The sequence below is a fragment of the Podarcis filfolensis genome (genome assembly GCF_964270895.1).
Source record: "Podarcis filfolensis genome assembly, chromosome: 18".
Taxonomy (NCBI): Eukaryota; Metazoa; Chordata; class Lepidosauria; order Squamata; family Lacertidae; genus Podarcis; species Podarcis filfolensis.
Window position 1 is genome coordinate 3,685,180 of NC_139622.1, and position 18,061 is coordinate 3,703,240.

The 18,061-nt window shown below is 47.9% G+C and overlaps 1 protein-coding gene across 7 annotated transcripts in view; it reads left to right on the top strand.

Annotated features, from left to right (window-relative positions):
• Nucleotides 1–2,822: 2,822 nt before the first annotated feature.
• Nucleotides 2,823–18,061, top strand: part of CRTC1 (CREB regulated transcription coactivator 1) — a 49,551-nt gene continuing 34,312 nt past the window's right edge. For all 7 annotated transcript variants that reach the window (XM_083594574.1, XM_083594575.1, XM_083594576.1 and 4 more), the window contains exon 1: nucleotides 2,823–3,015. In XM_083594574.1, coding sequence (XP_083450700.1) covers nucleotides 2,887–3,015 — 129 coding nt within the window. In that variant the 5' untranslated portion in view covers nucleotides 2,823–2,886. The remainder of the gene's footprint in view (nucleotides 3,016–18,061) is intronic.

The window sequence follows — 18,061 nt, forward strand, 5'->3', positions numbered from 1 at the left end:
CCTGGGAGATCAGGGTTCAAATCCCCACTCAGTCCTGAAGCTCCCTGGGTGACCCTGGAGTCAGTCCCAGCCTCTTAGTCCACCTCACAGGGTCGCTGTAGGGGTTAACATGGGGTGTGTGTGTTTAAAGCATGCAATCCTTGGAGAAAAAGGTGGGAGTGAAATGTGAAAAAATCAGCTCTTCTGCTGACCTGCTTAAGGAAGCTGGAGGGGCAGCCAGGTGGAGATGTCAGTAGCCCACCTGGTACCCAGAGATCTCCACATGGTTGCAATGGGTAAAAGTCACCCCACTTCAAAGTTCTGGGGAATATCAAACACTGGACCCAACCAGCACAGGCTGGAGCTGACGGTAGTAAAAAAATTCAACCTGTGGACACCGGTTTGAGGAAGCCTATGCAAAAGAGAGGTAAGTTACCGCAGGGAAATTGCAGCACTTAACAACAGTGTGTCAAAAGGAACATAAATTGCAGGTGTAAGGTACTTCTCACGTAGCTTTGTGACTGCCTCAATCCTGCTTTCCTGGGTATCTTTCTCTGGATTTGGGGAACGGGATGGGAGGGTAAGATCTAAGTCAGTTTAGGTTGGCCAGGAGAAGTGTGCTTGTTCCCTCTCACACAGCGCCCGTGGAGAATGGCCTCATCTGTGGGTCTACAACCACTTCGCCTCCTTTCGAACTGCAACCTCCATGCTGCAAGAACTTGCTAGTATTTATTTACAAAAAAAAAAGAGTTTTGATACTGCTCTGTGAAAAGTACCTGGGGTGTTTTCTGCCAGAGTTTCGTTCTTGGTGGTGGTGGTGTCCAGCAGCGCTCTCCTTAAGTTCTCAGTGCAGAAGGGGTACAAAAGTGTGCTTGTGCTTCTGTCAGATTTGCGGCACTGAAAAAGCCTGTCTTGCCTCCTCCGTGCCATTTGGGCCAAGGGCTGACTCCTAGTGAAAAACAAAACTGCATATGGTCCCGTCCCCCCCATTGTGGAGACTGGCCAAAACATGACAAAACCCGAAGAGATGGAAGGTTTCTAGAAATAAAAACATGGGGTTGTCTCCAAAATTAGTCATGCTCGGAGTTTACACATTTAAAAGAGAATTGGCATGGCTAACAAGCCCATGGATCTGACCCACTTAAATTAATGCTCCATTAACATGGGACTAGAGTCCTTCTTATACAAGGTGTGCTTTGCATCGATGAAGGCAACTGCTTCAAATATGCAGAAAGGCTGACATGCAGAACTCTCCTTCACTGCATGTCGCCATGGTCTTTTCAGATGAGATCGCTCCTAAAGAGGATTATGGGAAATTCATGGTGGTACCAGAGACCAATATCTGAAATGTCTGTTTCTGCAGAGAGACTTCATAGGATTTATCTGTATTTTGATAATTTTGTATGTTTCTAATTTTTATTTTTAAAATGACTATTTTGCACCATGTTATGTAAACGATTTAAGAGATGCGGGGTTCATCCAGAACTAGCCCTGCTCAGAGATTCCTGGATAGGACTAACTTAGGTCCATTCATTTCAATGGGTCTGACTGAGCAGAAATGAGTTGATTTCAATCCACATATTTATATCTATCTATATATTGTTATACTGAAGCTGAGGCTCAAATACTTTGGCCACCTCATGAGAAGATAAGACTCTCTGGAAAAAACTCTTGATGTTGGGTAAGATTGAGGGCACAAGGAGAAGGGGACGACAGAGGACGAGGTGGATGGACAGTGTTCTAGAAGCGACCAAAATGAATTTGACCAAACTGCGGGAGGCAGTGGAAGACAGGAGTGCCTGGCGTGCTCTGGTCCAGGGGGTCACGAAGAGTTGGACACGACTAACAGACTAAACAACAACACATATTGTTAAATAAAACGATAAAATGTTCAGAGGCAGCCTGTCACTGAACATCAGAATAAGCAGCCTCCCCTCTGCTGTGGCTTTTCATTTTAGTGCCATCATTTTGGGGTAGACTGCTCCTGGCTGTGGAGGCTCCATTTTTTCCTCATAATTTAGTATGGCTATCTCTTGTCAGATGTGGAGCAACAAGAGCAGGTTGTGTGTGTCGGAGGCTTAAACTAATCAAGAAATTGAGAGAGGGGGAGGTTTAATTATGGGGGGGGGGCGGCCTACCAAGCAAGAAGGGCCTGAGAAAGGAGATAAAGCATTGCGCATGCGCTACGAAGCCTGCTTGAGATGGGGGGGGGGCCACAAAAACACCTTTCTGCGCCTGCGGCGAAAAGCAACGGAGGGAGGTGTATGATAAGAGATGAGGAAGCGCAGCGCATGCGCCTTGTCGCCTCGTTTCATTTTCTACTCGTCTCTCGCGAGCCAATCCCCTCCTCGTTTCCCACCTATTCTGCCCATTTCCAAGTTTGCGCGTGCGCAAAACCAATCTCTCCCTCTCACCACCCACCTTTTGGTTCGCGCATGCGCGCCGCGCCTCCTCCCCTCCTCCCGCAAGCCTCCCCTGCCATTCCCTCTCCCTTTCTTTCTATTTTGCGCGTGCGCGTTGCTGCATCCCGAGTTCTTTTCTCTCTCCGTCCAGCCCACTTCTCGCTCGCGCGTGCGCGCTGCGTCCCATCCGCCGATCCGCAAGCCGTCCTCCTCCTCCCCCCTCCTCCTTCTAGTCTGCCCGTTCCTACGCCTGCGCAGTCGCGCGCCTGTGGGCGGAGCGTGCGCAGTCGGCCGCGCCGCCTCTCCCGCCCGCCCTCTCTGCCTTTTCGCGCCTGCGCAGTCGCCCCGATTTTGCTTGTTTGGTTGGCGGCGCGGCGGCCAGGTGGGGGAGGAGGGCGAGAGGGAGTGAGGGCGCGCGCGGGTGCGCAGGCGCACTGGCGCCCGGAGCGGGAGGGGGCGGCGGCGGCGGCGACGGCGGCGGCGGGAGGGATGCGGACGGGGGAAGATGGCGGCCTCGTCGAACAACCCGCGGAAATTCAGCGAGAAGATCGCGCTGCACAACCAGAAGCAGGCCGAGGAGACGGCGGCCTTCGAGGAGGTCATGAAGGACCTCAGCCTCACGCGCGCCCACCGGGTGAGCCCGGGGCGAGGGGTGGAGGCGCAGGGCGGACGCCCCCTCAGGGAGGGAGGGCAGGAGGGAAGCCCCTCACGGCCGCCTCAGGGGTCGCCAGGAGGGAGGGCGCGGGATGGAGGCGGTGGGAAGGCTGGCAGCCCCTCAGGGAAGGAAGCCCGCGCTCGCCTCACGGACCTGAGGGGGAAATTAAGCGCGGCGGCGGCGGGGGGGGGAGTGGGGGGGGGACGAGGAGGAGAAAGGAAAGAGGGAAGGATGGGATGGAGGCGCCTGGCTGACTGACTGAAGGGAAGCTTCAGGATCACTTCATACGTTTGGGGAATATTATACGTGTGTGTATTTGGGAGGGGGGGTCTTTGAGGGGTGAGGAAGAGGAGAGAGGGGAGGAGGAGGAAGACACCCCCCCCCCAAGGAGGGAAGCTCAGCATCACCCCGTCTGCGTGTGTGAGGGAAAACGTATACATACATACATACATACATACATCTACACGCACACACATCTGGTGTCTTTGAGGGGTGAAGAAGAGGAGAGAAGTGGTGGGAGGAGGAAGGCCGAGGGAGGGGGGCGAGAAATGCGCTTGGCTGACAGACCCCCCCTTCTTAGGAAGCCCAGAATACTCTCTCCTCAAGGCATAGCTGTCTTTTTTAAAAGGGAAATTCCTTTATTCCGAATAGGATTCCTCGCAAGAAAAGGGAAAAGTTGACAGCTATGCCTCAAGGGTGTGTGTGAGGTGAAATGATTGGTGTGGGGAAGTCCTTGAGGGGCAAGGAAGAGGATAGAGGAAAGAGAGAAGAGGGGGGAAGAGGATAGAGGAAAGAGAGAAGAGGGGGGAAGAGGATAGAGGAAAGAGAGAAGAGGGAGGGATGGGGGATGTCGGCTGGCTGGCAGGCAGGCAGGCATCCCAGCTGACATCTCCTTAGGAAGGGGAGCCCAGAATGGCCCCTTCCTCTGCCTCTGGTGTGATGGAGGGGGGCATGGTAGTAGTGGGGTTTTGGGGGCTGAGGAGGAAGATGGAGGAAATGGTGATGCCCTAACTGGTTGACACCCCCTTAGGGAGGGAAGCCCAGAATACCCTCAAAGTGGCACCTCTTCCTTGTTCCCCCCTTTCAGAAGGGAGAGTTGAAGGACTGCCTTTTCAATTATATCCTATTGGGGAGGGGGTTGGGGGTTGCTGAGAGGTCGACACATGATCCCTATTTTCTCTGTCTCTCCCCCCCCTTCCTAAAAAGGTAGTTTACATTTGAGGCAAATCGGGGTGCTTTGAATTTAGGGAACTGGTTACTTACCCCATTTTCCAGGATTTTAAAAGGCCACACACAAACACACCCCATTGATGGGTGTGAGGGGAAGGGTTATTAGTGGGTGTGAAGGAAAATTAGCTATTTGGGGAAACGGGGTTAAGGGGGTGACAAGATGTCCTGTCCCCCCTTTCCTTTCTCCACTTCCTTAGAAAGAGAATTAAGTGGCCTCAGTTTTACAACAGAGGAAAATGGAGCTGTTCTGAGGGTGGGATAAATTGGGAGGAGTGACACCCTATTTTCCTTCTCCCCTCAGAAAATATGTTAAAAGCCTGTTTGGTGGTTTGAGGTTACAATATTGACACGTGTGTGTGTGTGTGTGTGTGTGTGTGAGAGAGAGAGAGAGAGAGAGAGAGAGAGAGAGAGAATTTAGGGTGTGATATCCCCCTTCCCATCCTTCAGTAAGGGACTAAAGGGCTGCTGCCCCAATTTATGGGTGTGATTAGAAGCGGGGAAGGTTGTAGCTAAATGTAGCGGGACAGCAAACAGAAGCCCCTCTCCCCACTTTCTGAATTCAGAAATGTGTGCCAGGTTGAGGGGGGATCAAGAATCGCCCTTCCTCAAACCCATGGGTCAGGAATTGAAATGGGGGATTAATACACAAAAGGGGAAGAACTGCTGTCTCCCCTCCTTCTCCCTGCTCAGAAAGGTGGTGTGTGTAGGCTTAAGGACCCCCCCTTCTCAAATTATAGTGGGGGGGGGGTCTGAAAAATTAAAGAGGGGAATTAGGTGAAGGGCACCCATAGGAATGGGTTGACACCTCCCCCGAAGGAATCAAAGGGGGCAGTGACCATCCTGTCACCCAGTGCTTTGGAATTATTAAATGAAAGGGAGCAGAAGAGAAATAAAAACACTGGGGGAGTGAGTGGAAAGGACGCCTCCAACTACTTGCAGAGGGGGTGGTTCTTTATGTCCTCTCCTTTTTCTGTCTGCGGGGGAAATGTGGGTGACTAGCAAGCAGAGTGGGGTGACTCCACTTGCCCCCTTGCACCCCAGTAGAAAGTCTGGGACAGAATACACCACCAGTTCAGTGGAACTCTTAAACTGGGGGATAGGGGAGATAAACATTAAAAAGATAGTGCAGAGGTAAGTGGGATCTGATGGGAGGGGGACCTGAATACCTTTCCCTTCTCTGAAGGTTTGAGGAATTAATATATTGTGGGGGAATATTGAAAGCAGGTTAATTACGACCCCCCAAATACGTGAAGTAGACCGTTATTGGTGCATCCCTTCCTTTTTGACAGGTAAGGGAAGGTCTGCTCATTTCTACTCCCTTATGAGGAATGTGGGAAAGTTGTGAAGATGCTCTCCTGCCCTGATGTATAGGGGGAGGCATTAATAACCCCCCTCCCAGTTTATGAATTGGGGATGAAAACAAACCAATGCTGCATATATGGGGTTAACTAAATTCTCCCGTTATTATGCTGTGAGTGGGAGTGGATAATTTACTCCCTTCTTGTTATCTGTACAGTATAATGAAAATTCTTAAGGGAGATTAAGGAGCCCTTTCCATTTATTTGCATGTGGGGAGGTCACCATGGGGGATTATTTTGGGGAGTGGGAACTGCTAATGAGCTCTCCAGTTCATGTCTGTGTTGAGGATTTAATGACCCATTTTCTATTATCATTATTTATTCTGCTATCCTGTATTTCTTAATCACCTTCTAAAATATTGGCTCAATGTGATTTACACATAAGATAATTAAAAACAGTGAAAAATACGAAAGCAACAAATGAATCAATTCTCGCTATAAGGGTGTGGGAGAGAATTGTGAGGGAGGGGTTCTGAATTATTCTTCCAGTGCTTGTGTGTTTTGTTATGGAGATATGAATATTTTTTTCTTGCATTTAAATTTATAGCCCACCCTTCCACCCAAAGAAACCTAAGGGGTGTTTTTATTTGCAGGGGATTGTGGAATAAAAGGGTGTGCTGATTTCTAATTTAACATGGAGAATTGTGAGAGTGGGGAGTTTATGTAACCCCCTCCTCATTGTATTTGAATATCAGGTGTTGATAAAGTTCCCTTGTGTGCATGTGAGGGAAAGGAGAAAAGCTTAATAATGTGTGTGTAAATTGTTCCAAGGGGGGTGGCTAACCTGTAGCCCTCCAGATGTTATAATCTGATGACTCCCATCAGCCACAAACGATGGAATCTGGAGGACCACGGGTTAGCCACACCTCCGGTAAATGAAAGGTTTGTTTCTAAATCCATGAGCATGTCTTTGTGCATGTGTTTGGAACAGGGGAAATCATTAATAATATTTACTGATTTGAGAACTTGCAGCTGTCCAGTAAAGCCAATGCGAACCTTTTTTTTTTTAATGCTCAGTCGCAATGAAGAGATAACATATGACTCCTGTTAGCATAGATGCTGTTTGTTGGTGGGGGTGAGTCTGCTGCAGTTAATATTGTGTAAGGTTGAGGAGTTATGGTGGGAGTGCTTTGCGGACTCGGTGCCTTCTCTGATATGTGTGCTTGAGCTATGACCGGTTATCGTAATGCCCATGAGTGCACATGGATTGCGATCAAGTTGCTGCCTCTATCCAAGAGTTGGAGGGCACAAGCATTACATTTCTTCTGCAATAATGCCACTTTATTTGACCAGGTGCGGGGGGGGGCCTGGATTTGAGCAGCACATCCTCATGCCTTTCTCTGTGTGTAGAGCAGTTGAAGGCCGATACGGGCTCCTCATCACAGCACTTCAGCATTGCTAAAAATGTGCGGTGCGCACAATTCTTTAATGCACTAAGTTGTCTGGTTTAGTGTGGGCTTTCTTTGCTGTGGAATTTAAATTTAGCTTGTGTGGTGTGGCTGTTACTAATAAGTAACAACAGTAATGATGCACCTACAACCTGGCACCTTACAATTCATTTTATAATGTTCTCTCTTAGTAATATGGCATTGTTGGCATTTTCTTACAAACTGTGGAAAGTTAATAGCTACCTCTGGGGTTAGGAGAGTCAGTTGTACTAGAGTGTGTTAGCCACTGTGCTCTTGCAAAGTTGATGGCACTGTTAACACACAAACACACCATGGCTAGAGAGCAGTAGAGAGCTCACCGCCTGGAGCTCCTTTCACCGACTTGCCTTCCTCCAGATGTGTTAGATTTCTTTGTCCGTCTACCTTGACCACTTCCCGCCAGTGCTAGAAATGAGCCAGGTGCCAGGCACGTTTTGCAACTGGTGCAGGTCCAGTTTTGGCCAAGTGAAGATCTCTGGATGCTAGTTTGGTGACTGGGCAAAGCAAAATGTCACTTAGAGAAGGATCTGAAAGATTTTCCTTGAAGCTTGAATTTGTTTTATTCTGGATTGTTTGATTTGATGTTTTAATGTGTTGTAAGCTGCTTTGAGATTTGTTTTTTTTAAAATATAAAGTGGTATAGAAATGAAATGAATAATAATACTACCAATAATAATCACCATTGAGGGGGAAATGGTGCCAAGACATACCGTTGTGGTGACTGCAACCTGTTAGATTATATCTCTGCCTCCCACACTGGCTGCCGTGAATCAAACACCATCTAGAGGACCACAGGTTCCCCCATCCCTGACAATACCCTAGTTGGCATAGGGATCATCATCAGTTGATTATACATATGGTCTGTTTCTTGATGGAATGCAAGGCTTGCTTTTCAGTATCTAATGCTTAGGCACCCCCTGTATTAGTTGGGGTCACCCCGAGACAGACTGACACTGCAGCAGGGTTGGGTGCTGTCTCAAATCTTTCCAGTTAAGGGTAGAAAAAGGGGCTCTTAAGAACAGGAGACTAGCCTGCTGGGTCAGACTGGTGGCCCAACTAGTCCAGTATTCTCTTCTCACGGTGGCCAACCAAATGCCTCAGTGGGAAGGCCACAAACAAGATCTGAGCACAAAAGCCCTCTCCTCCCTCCCCCAATGGTTTTCAGCAATTAGGATTCCTCAGAGCCTCCAACTGTAGAGGCACAGCATAGCCGTCACAGCATGAATTTGTCTCTTGGATTCCCCCGGCCCCACATATCAAGCATACAATCGTTGGCCTGTATTTGGGTCAAGTGAGCAGCCAGGCTTTTGTTCTGTTTGGGCTGCTGGTGATCATTACATCTTTTTTTAAAAAAAATTGGGGCCAATCCAGATTAAGGCACTGAGGATGAGATGACGGAGTTTGGGAGATAACATTTTGGGGCAGGAGGAGAAACAGTGAGGGTAGCAATGAAGCTCAATCTTCACTGTTGATTGAGTGTGTGGGGGTGTCCCTTGGGAATATGTGTTAGTCGGCTGATGCAGCGTAATACCCATTTAACATATTCTCTCTAAATTCATTTTCATCTGCTGGGCAGGATTGGCAGTCTAAGCACGCTCCCTTTAACGCTGCTGTCTCTGTCACAGGTGCTGCCTTGTAAAGCTTTGTGGAAATGTCATGGTGTCTCAGAGGGTCTGGGTTCAAGGGGCTTTTGCTACGTAGGGCCAAGGGTCGGCAGAGTAGCCCTTGCCTGCTTGGGGACTGCAGCACCCATCAGTTGTGCAGCTGTGGATGATGGGAGTTGTAGTCCAAATCACCCAAAGGGTGTGAACTTGATGCAGACAAGTTAATAGCTGGTGGCTCTTTCTGAATTTCTCACTGCCCTCACACTGGGGCAGACTATTGCAGAAAAGCAGGTGTGATAGATATAAGAGATTTTAAGAGGAGCTGTGGTGTGATGTTCTGTTGCAGGGGGTGAGTGTTTATTGGGTGATGTTTTCACAGTGGGCTGACAGTATAGTGGTGCGTGTTCCGTTTCAGTGTGCCAGTACACGGAAAGAATATCTTTTATGCACCCTTGAGCCTGCAGTATTCTCTCTCCCTTGCCTCTACAAATGTGGTACCAAAAGAGACCTGGTGAAATTATTCTGCATTTGCAGAACCAGTGTGTGACAGGGGTCTCTTCTGCCTAGCAATCTGTTCTCATTCCTCCCACCTGCACATTGAGTCAAGAGGTGGGGGTTGTGGTGGCAAATACCCCATGGATAATGTCCCTGCTGCACCTTAATTGGCGCCAAGGGCTCTAAAGCACACCTCTTCCAGCTATGCCTAGTCTCCTGCGGTTTGGGCAAAAACACGTAACTACAAATTATAGTGTGATTATGGAGGTTGTGCCTCCGGCCTGGTCTTCTACCGAGGCACTATCTGTCATAGGTGGTTTAAAAAACGAAATCACCCCTCTTTCATCTGCCATTCCCTTACGTGTGCAAGGAATCACAGATGCTTTTGTACGTGTGTGTGTGTGTGAGAGAGAGAGAGAGAGAGAGACAGGGAGAGCGCGCAAAATGAAATTATAATAGGCCAGGAACAATTGAGCATAGTGTTGATTCTGTCAAAAAGAAGTTTCCTCTTTTGACTTCCTGGTGTTGGGATAGCGTCAATATTTGCTTTTCAGAGGTTCGGAGATAAGCCTAGATAAGGAACAAAGATTACATTTTACTTTTTTCCATATTTTTTTGTCAATGGCTCTTTGGCTGAAATTGTGGATGGACCTGGGTGGTATCAGGTGTTTGGTGACTGAAGTGGCCTAACCCTTCTGTTGACTTTGGATCTGTTGTTACTCTGATAGCAGAACTTTTTGAAGAGGCAGCTCCATCATTGAATTCCACCCTGCACCCCCCCCAAATGTGCCCCAGGGGTTCAGTCGTCTTGATCAGCTGTTAGTTTTGCCAGAGACACACTCTGAGGAGGGGTAGGGACATAGAGGGCCAAGCCCCCCTCCAAAGTTGTCACATGGTGGACTTGCTCTCCACCCGAACTGGGGAAGTTTTTAATCACTGGTGTTTTAATGTGTTTTTAATCTTTTGTTGGAAGCTGCCCAGTGACTGGGGAAACCCAGCCAGATGGGTGGGGTATAACTAATAATATAATACAGTAACAACAACAACAACAACAACAACAACAACATGCTTCTGGATGCCAGCAGCTGGGAAACACAGGAGGGGAGAGTTGCTCTTATGCTCGGATCCCAGAAAAGTCACCTGGTTGGCCCCTGTCAGAAGAGGAGGCTGGACTAGGTGGGCAGTGGGGTCTGATCCAGCAGGCTCTTCTTATGTTTGGCAGTTGAAGGGAGCCTGGTGGGCTTGAAGGGGAAAGGGTGCCACTCAGTGGAGTATCTGCTTTGCACAACTTCCCTGCTTTGATCTTTAGCATCTTCAGGTAGGACTGGGAAAAGACTCCCTGCCTGGAACCCTGGAGATGTGCTGCTGCCAGTCAGTGGAGACAGCGCTGAGTGGGATGGATGACTCTGTATCAGGCAGCTTCCTATCAGTGTTAAGAATTTCCCAGGTGCCAGGAGAAATGAACTAGATAATAAAAATAACAACAATAAAAATGATTCTCCTTGCCAAAAAAGAGAGAAGGTGCCTAGACATTCCATTGTGGCGACTGCAACCTAGGCTCAAGGTGCCAATTAGCACACATAGCTGCATTTCTAACACTGCTGTCTATGTTCTTCTGGGACAGTAGCTTCCTATTGCAAGCCCCTTATTTACAGATATTCTGCCCAGGCTGCTTATATTTTCCAGCTAGCTTTTCACTCTGGAGGCTGGTTTCTTTGTCTTGATACCTGTGGAAACATCATGGATGAAGTATGTAGCTTGCTTTCCCTTCAAAGTAGCCTTTCCCAATGTGTGTGTTTGTACACACACACAAAATAAAATAAATGCCAGGAACATCTGGAGGGCACCTGGTCGGGGATGGTTCATCTAGGCAAAATAGTCTTTGTCACTGATGACTGCTTATGTTCTGTTCCTGTTTGAGATGTCTGCAGGCAGAGCAGATGGCTAGTGGGAGAAGCTTTGCTGTGCTGCTAGCTTTGCCCTTAATTTAAAGAAAAATAATAACAATCATTTAAAAGGGAGCAACCACGTACGCTTTAGCACTCTGGGAATATTTTAATGGTATCAAATAACGATGGTCAACGGAGAACGACCAATCAGTGTGCTAATAATAAAAAGCAATAACAATGGTAATTAGCAAGTCAAAATCTCCTGCTCTGGAGAGTAGGATTCAAACCAATGGCTTCAAGGTACAAGAAAGGAGATTCCGACTAGATATCAGGAAAACTTTCTGACAGTAAGAGTTGTTAGACTGTGGAACAGTCTCCCCTGTTCTCCTTCCTTGGAGGTTTTTAAGCAGAGGTTGGATGGCCATCTGTCACGGAAGCTTTAGTTGAGATTCCTGCATTGCAGGCCATTGGACTAGAGGACCCTTCGGGGTCTCTTCCAACTGTGATTCTATGGAAAGGAGTGCTGTGCCATTATATGTGAGGTTCAGTTTTCAAAATTTGGGCTGGGGGCAGGCAAAAATCTGCCTGCCCCCCCACCTCCTGGAAGAAGTGATAACTTTTGCATCGCTAAACTATGGAATTTGTTCTTGCAACGGGCACCAAGTTGTGTGGCTTTAGAAGAGGATTAGACATGTTCATGGAGGACAAGGCTATCAGTAGCTATTAACCACAATGGCTGAGACTTACAAGTGGGGAGAGCCCTTCTGTTGAGCTCGTCTACCTTGAGGGCTTCCTATTTGGGCACCAGGTTGGCTGCTGTGAGAACAGGATTCTGGACTAAATGGGCCCCCTATGGCTTGATTCATTTTGTAACATGATGGCACCATTGATGACAAATGAAGCCTCATTCTGGAACTCAAGAGATTATACACCTTTTGTCTAGGCATCAGAGGTACACTCTTCGCCAGGGATGTGGTAGCTTTTTTTGGTAAACTTTCTCATGCATATCCAAGTAACTTGCATAGAGTAATTTGCATTGGAAGATTTTCCTGAAGCCCTTGAGGGCAATCTAACTTAGTGCATTTATTTTACTTGTCTTTAGCAAAGGAAAGCTACGGCCTTCAAAACCGCCAAGCTTGCCTCATAGCATCTTTGAAGTGGACACTGTCTGTCCGTTGTTACTCATGAAGTTAGAAAAAGGTAGAAATTCTATGAGGAAATTAAAGCCCTGGAAAATCCTCTGTTTTGGAAAAGTTGCTGTACTCTAACCCTGGCTGTGTCCAATTGATACAGGACTACCTCTGGTTGGAAGGTTTGGGGTTAGGCATCCCCTTTCCAACAACACTTTGGAGGTCCTGAGCCTCAAGGAGGTTAGATTGGTTTCAACTAGGGCCAGGGCCTTTTCAGAACTGGCCCCGACTTGGTGGAACACTCTGTCACAAGAGACTAGGGCCCTGCGGGAATTTGACATCTTTCTGTAGGGCCTGCAAGACGGAGCTGTTCCGCTGGGCCTTTGGCTTAGATTCACTCTGACCCTTGGCTTTTTTGCTGTCCCATGTAGGACCAGCATGGATAGCTGGCTCGGGTGAATATCTGATGTTTCCTCCCTTTATGGTCTTGATTTATGGGCTACTACTAAAATGAGGCTGCATTTTAAGCTGTATTTTAAGCCATATTTTAATTAACTATTTGTTGTTGTTGTTGTTGTTTCTATTATGTTTTATTGTAATTTAAATTTGGTGTTAGCCGCCCTGAGCCCTGGCCCTGGCTAGAGAGGGCGGGGTATAAATAAAAATTTATTATATTATAATTATATAGCTCTTATCGACTCTTGCCTGGCAAGATTGGGAGGGCTGGCAGCAATTGTCTCAGCAGTGCAGGGGGAGGGTTGCTGCTTTCTATTTTCTTTAACAGCTACAGCCTTGTGAACAGTTCTGTACGCTTTTGCCAAGAGGGTGCAAAAAATATCAGCGAGAAAGGGGAGGTGTCTTCCATGTGGGGCAGTGGGGAGTGCACAAAGCACTGCACACACAACAGATTTCAACTCAGCACTAATTCCAGGGCACTTCATAGAACCATAGAATTGTAGAATTGGGAGGGACCCAAAGACTCATCTAGTCCAACCCCCGTGCAATCCAGGAATCACAATTAGAGAATCCCTGACCTGACAGATGGCTATCCAACTTCTGCTTTAAAACCTTCAGTGAAGGAGAATTCGCCACCTTCCCAGATAGTCAGTTCTGTTGTTGAAGAGCTCTTGCTGTCAGAAAGTTCTTCCCAGTGTTGAGTCGGAGAACATGTAGTTCAGTTGCAGGAACAATGCCTTTGCATACAGGTGGCTCCAGCTTCAATTGTTCCTTAGCAATTCCAGTTAAGTGATCTCTCAGGTAAATGATGATGTGTGTCCCTGGCTAACAGTCAGAGTAGACAATACTGGCCTAGTGTGTCCCTGGCTAACAGTCAGAGTAGACAATACTGGCCTAGGTGGATGTACTCTGTCATGGTATAAAGTAACTTCTTTTGTTATTATCTCATAATTTAAGATGCTAGTCATAAATTATGCTAGCCATCTTCGGACTTCCGGTTTCCGTCGCGACCGCTTCCACACGGCTGGGTATCTCTCCCCCAAGGGACTCCCCCTTGAGATTTTTGGGGGGCGCAGTGCCTTTGCGGCACCCCCAAGCCCCTGTATTACTTGGGAAACTTCTCCGGGGGTTTTCCGCGCTCCCTTTCTGTTCGCGACGGAAACCGGAAGTCCGAAGATGGCTCTCATATCATGGACATGATCTTATTTCTGTTCAACATCCTTTGCTAACCTGGTGCCCTGCAGGTGTCTTCGGCTCCCGGATCTCATCACCCCCTGCCAAAGATCTCCAGAACAGCAGCTTGGCAAAGACATTACCACGCAATAGTGTTTTTCAGGAGAACGTGTAGTTCAGTTGTAGGAACAGTGCCTTTGCATACAGGTGGCTCCAGCTTCAATTGTTCCTTAGCAATTCCAGTTAAATGATCTCTCAGGTAAATGATGATGGAGGAAGTCCTCTCCTCCCCTTGTGTCCCTGGCTAACAGTCAGAGTAGACAATACTGGTCTAGGTGGATGTAGTCTGTCATGGTATAAAGTAACTTCTTTTGTTGTTATCTCAGAATTTAAGATGCTGGTTTATGGGAGCTGAGAGAGGGAGATTTGACTTAAAGCACTGTGGGCTTTTAGACCTTGAGACTGAGGGCTGATTGTGTCCTTCCAAGCCTCTATCTGGTCAGTGTTAGAAACTCAGATAATATAAGCCAGACACCAAATGGCTCCTTAGCCCAGGGTTATAGTCACCAAAACGGAATACCTGGTTGCCATTTTGGGGCCAGACTGCTCGAAAGTCATATTTTTCAATACAACTTTTTGGTTCCTGAAATTCATTCTGATTGTGCAGATAAAATATAACAGGTGTGTGTGTTATTAGTGTTTGAAAACAGTTCATACCCAAGGATCTCCAGGCATGCACCTCCAGATGGTGGAGACATCAGGTACCATCATAGCATCCACTTGGTTGCAAGTGGCCAATAGCCAGTTGCAAAATGTGCATGGCAGATTTCGTATGCTGGGCCCACAGCCCGTAATGAGCCCTGCTGCATATCTGGAACATTTGTACCTGGTTGGGATGTGCCCCTGAACACATCTCTTGCTTCTCTGGATGGAGAACAGAGAGGGTGTGTGTAGAACCTAGCTTACTGTACAAGCATAACTTTTACATCCATTGCTCTGTCCCCCCCTTGGCCTATGGCCCTGCTCGCCACTGCTTTGTGCCCCCCGGAAGGTCACCCAGAAGGAAATGCGGTACTCGGGCTGACTTAAAACCCACCAAGTGAGTTTGTTGCATCTTACGCTTCTCTCGATCTCGACATTTCACTGGCTCCAAATAACGTATAACAACTGTATCGGAGCTGGGTCCGATTCCCTAATGTCCTCGGGAAGTCATAGGGAAGTGACTGTTGGCTGGCTCCTGGGACTGCTGGAGGTTGAGGCATGCAGGCTCCCATCCTCTGCTCCAGGGGGATTTGACTGATAGTGTGCAGGGGCCGCCAGGTACGAGAATCTGTGCATAGACTGTGCCTTTCAGGTGGGTAGGGTGTGATGCGTCCCTCACCTCTGGCTGCTGGCAGCTGCAAGCCAAAAAGGGCATGATTCTGCCACGTTTTTGAGTGTCCCAGGGAAGGCAGTTCCACACCTGGAGAGACACCCCTCCTGCTGTGTATGGCGCAGCACCTGCAGGACCAAGCTTTCATGATGGTGTTCATGGAGAGATGAATGGCAATCTTTGATGCACAGCACCATCAGCCATTTTGCTGCTACTTCTCCCCCCCTCCCCGCCCCCAACACCCTCCTGTTTTGTTTGGTTGTATATGAAATTAGACGGAGTTGGTGCTTTATTTTCCTCTGCTCTTCTGCACCTTCCTTTTTAAATTTATATTTATTTATTTTGTTTTGGAACCAGCACCTTGGCTACCCCTTTGCTTCTGCAGAGGCGAAATGCCCCCCTCCCACATTATTAGCAATTGTGTGCCCTCCTCTCTCTTGTCTAAATTCCTCCCCTTCCTCACCACCACAATATTTGGGAGCGTTCACCGTCATGTTCGCTCTCTCACATTCTTCCTTGGTTGCAGCAGAGGCTGTGAGCCGCTGCTTTTCCACAGCTTGTTGGCTGTGCTGTGCCCCCGCTTGGATGTCAAACCATTTTTTATTTTCTTGTGATCAACCCCCCCTTCCAAATCGCACACATGGATAAACACCTACGATTGTTTGGTGTATAGCCTTGTGTTGGCGGCCCATGATACCTCCTCCTTATTCCTTTCTTTTTTTTTTTAATCTGAGCTTGCGGAGCTCTTATTCTCTTAGATCCTCCTCCCTTGGAAACAATTTCAGCGTGAAGAGCGAATAAGCCTCTGATTGAGGGGGCGGAGGGGAGGCGCCTTTCGCAGTTAGCAGGGAGTATTCTGACATTTCTGCTGTAATGCTGCGAGTGGGAGGCAGATGGTTGATGAAGGGGACCATGCAGCAGCGCCACCAGAGATGCCTGAAAGGATGTGCTCCTGTGATGGGAGAGGGTGGTGGGGAGTCCATCTTGCCAGTCTGGGGTGGTGGAAGAATCTGCTTAAATTGGGGAAGGGGGAGCTCTTACCAGGAGGGTGAAATGGTTGTTCCTTTAGAGCACAGGTTCACAAACTTATTTGGCCTACCACCCCTTTCAGAAAACAATTACTCAGCCCCACCCCCGAAAGCTGCCTTCTTTAAGCGAACAAACAGAAAGATGCAGTGAGAAATTTGCATTCTTTGATGCATCTGTGTTTCTACCTATGCCCTACAGCATAGTAAAGAAAGATTTTGTTGTAAATAAGACACCTTGAAGCTTGAAATTATAAAAGTATTTATTTAAATCAACCCTAGTAGCATTCACGTTGCACACAGAAAATTGAGATAACAAAGGATAATATTAAAATAAAAATCACTAACACTTCCCGGGCCTGGGTGGAGCCAAAAAGGGTTCACCCAAGCCCAGAAAGAATCCTTTCCTCCAGCATCACCTCCACATCCTGGGGAGGCATTGTCGCCGTCCCACAACGGCGCCCGACCAGGCAATAACACAACAGATGAAACATATACGAACGGTTTCTCAAAATTTTCTTCTCTTCTTCTTTATGCTTTCACCGCCTCCTTATTTCTGTTCAACCCCCCCCCCCCATTGCACCTGACGTGACTACCACCCCCCTGGATCGTTCCAGCCCTCCCCCCCGGGGGTGATATCACCCACATTGAGAAACACCGCTTTTGAGCGTGTCTCTTCCCCACAATGAACAAAGGAAGCTGCCTTATACCACCTGGCTGACTGCTGTATGCACTGACTGGCAGCAATTAGCTCTCCAGGGTTCCAGGCAGGATTCTCTCCCTGCCCTACCTGAATATGCTGCCAGGAGCTGAACCTGGGACCTCCTGCTCTGTCCGTGATGCCAGTTGCCCCAGCTTGATCAGCACCTGCTACCTGCTGTGCGTCTACTTCAGCTCTTTTGTTAATGGCAGAGTAAAGGGAGTGTTGACATTTGCTGTTTGATACATCACTTAATATGGCAAGTTAGTAAAGCACTTTGCATACAGCGCTTCATGCATACTTGGTTTTCTGAACTAGTGTGTGCCTTTCCCCTGAAAGAAAGAAAGTGCCCACCCTTTTATTCCAGTTGTCAGTTGTTCCGATTTTTGCACTCATGGCTGCAATCTGCCCCGAGTCTTCACCACGAAGGGCAGGTAAGGGATCTAATAAACAATAACAGTTTGTTTCTCTCCTAACAAACCATGATGGTAAACCAGGGTTTGTTCTTGGCCTACCATTGTGGTTTGCTAGCAGAGAAACAAACCACAATTGTGGCTTTTTTGTGTGCAACGGCAAGCCAGCCACTGGTTTGCTGCCTCCTCTGCGTGTGAAAGGAAAGAGCCACTAGCAAACTTCTGAACAGTATCCACCAGCACGCCATGTGTTCTTGCTAAACCATCATTAATTTTAACAATAGTTTTATTATCTGCAAACAGGTGTCTCTGTTTTCTTCCTCCTCTTCCTTGTTCTTTTCCTTATTCTCTCACCCCTCACATCTTTTCACTTCTCTTAAAAAATTGTAAACAAGAAAATGGTGGTAGTGTTTTTACTTGTGTGACAGAGCAATCGGGCTCGAGGGGCTGCATGAGACACTCCAGAATTCTCTGTCTGGTCCTTAAGGCTCTCTTCAGACCACACCTCCTCTCCCTAAGCCACACACTTCACAGGCCTTTTGCCTAGCCTGGAACGCATCTTGGATTTGTGATATTCCCTCTTGCTTGCCTGTATCGAGAGAGGTGCACAAGTGACTTGCCTGCATGGCTGGAATGTAACCTGTTATGCAGAGCTGCGTCTTGAGCTACTCCCCAATTTTTGCCTCTGGTCCCACCCACTATTGCCCCACTGCCCTGGAAAGTTTCTCAGGATGGAGTGTGGCCTCCTGGGCT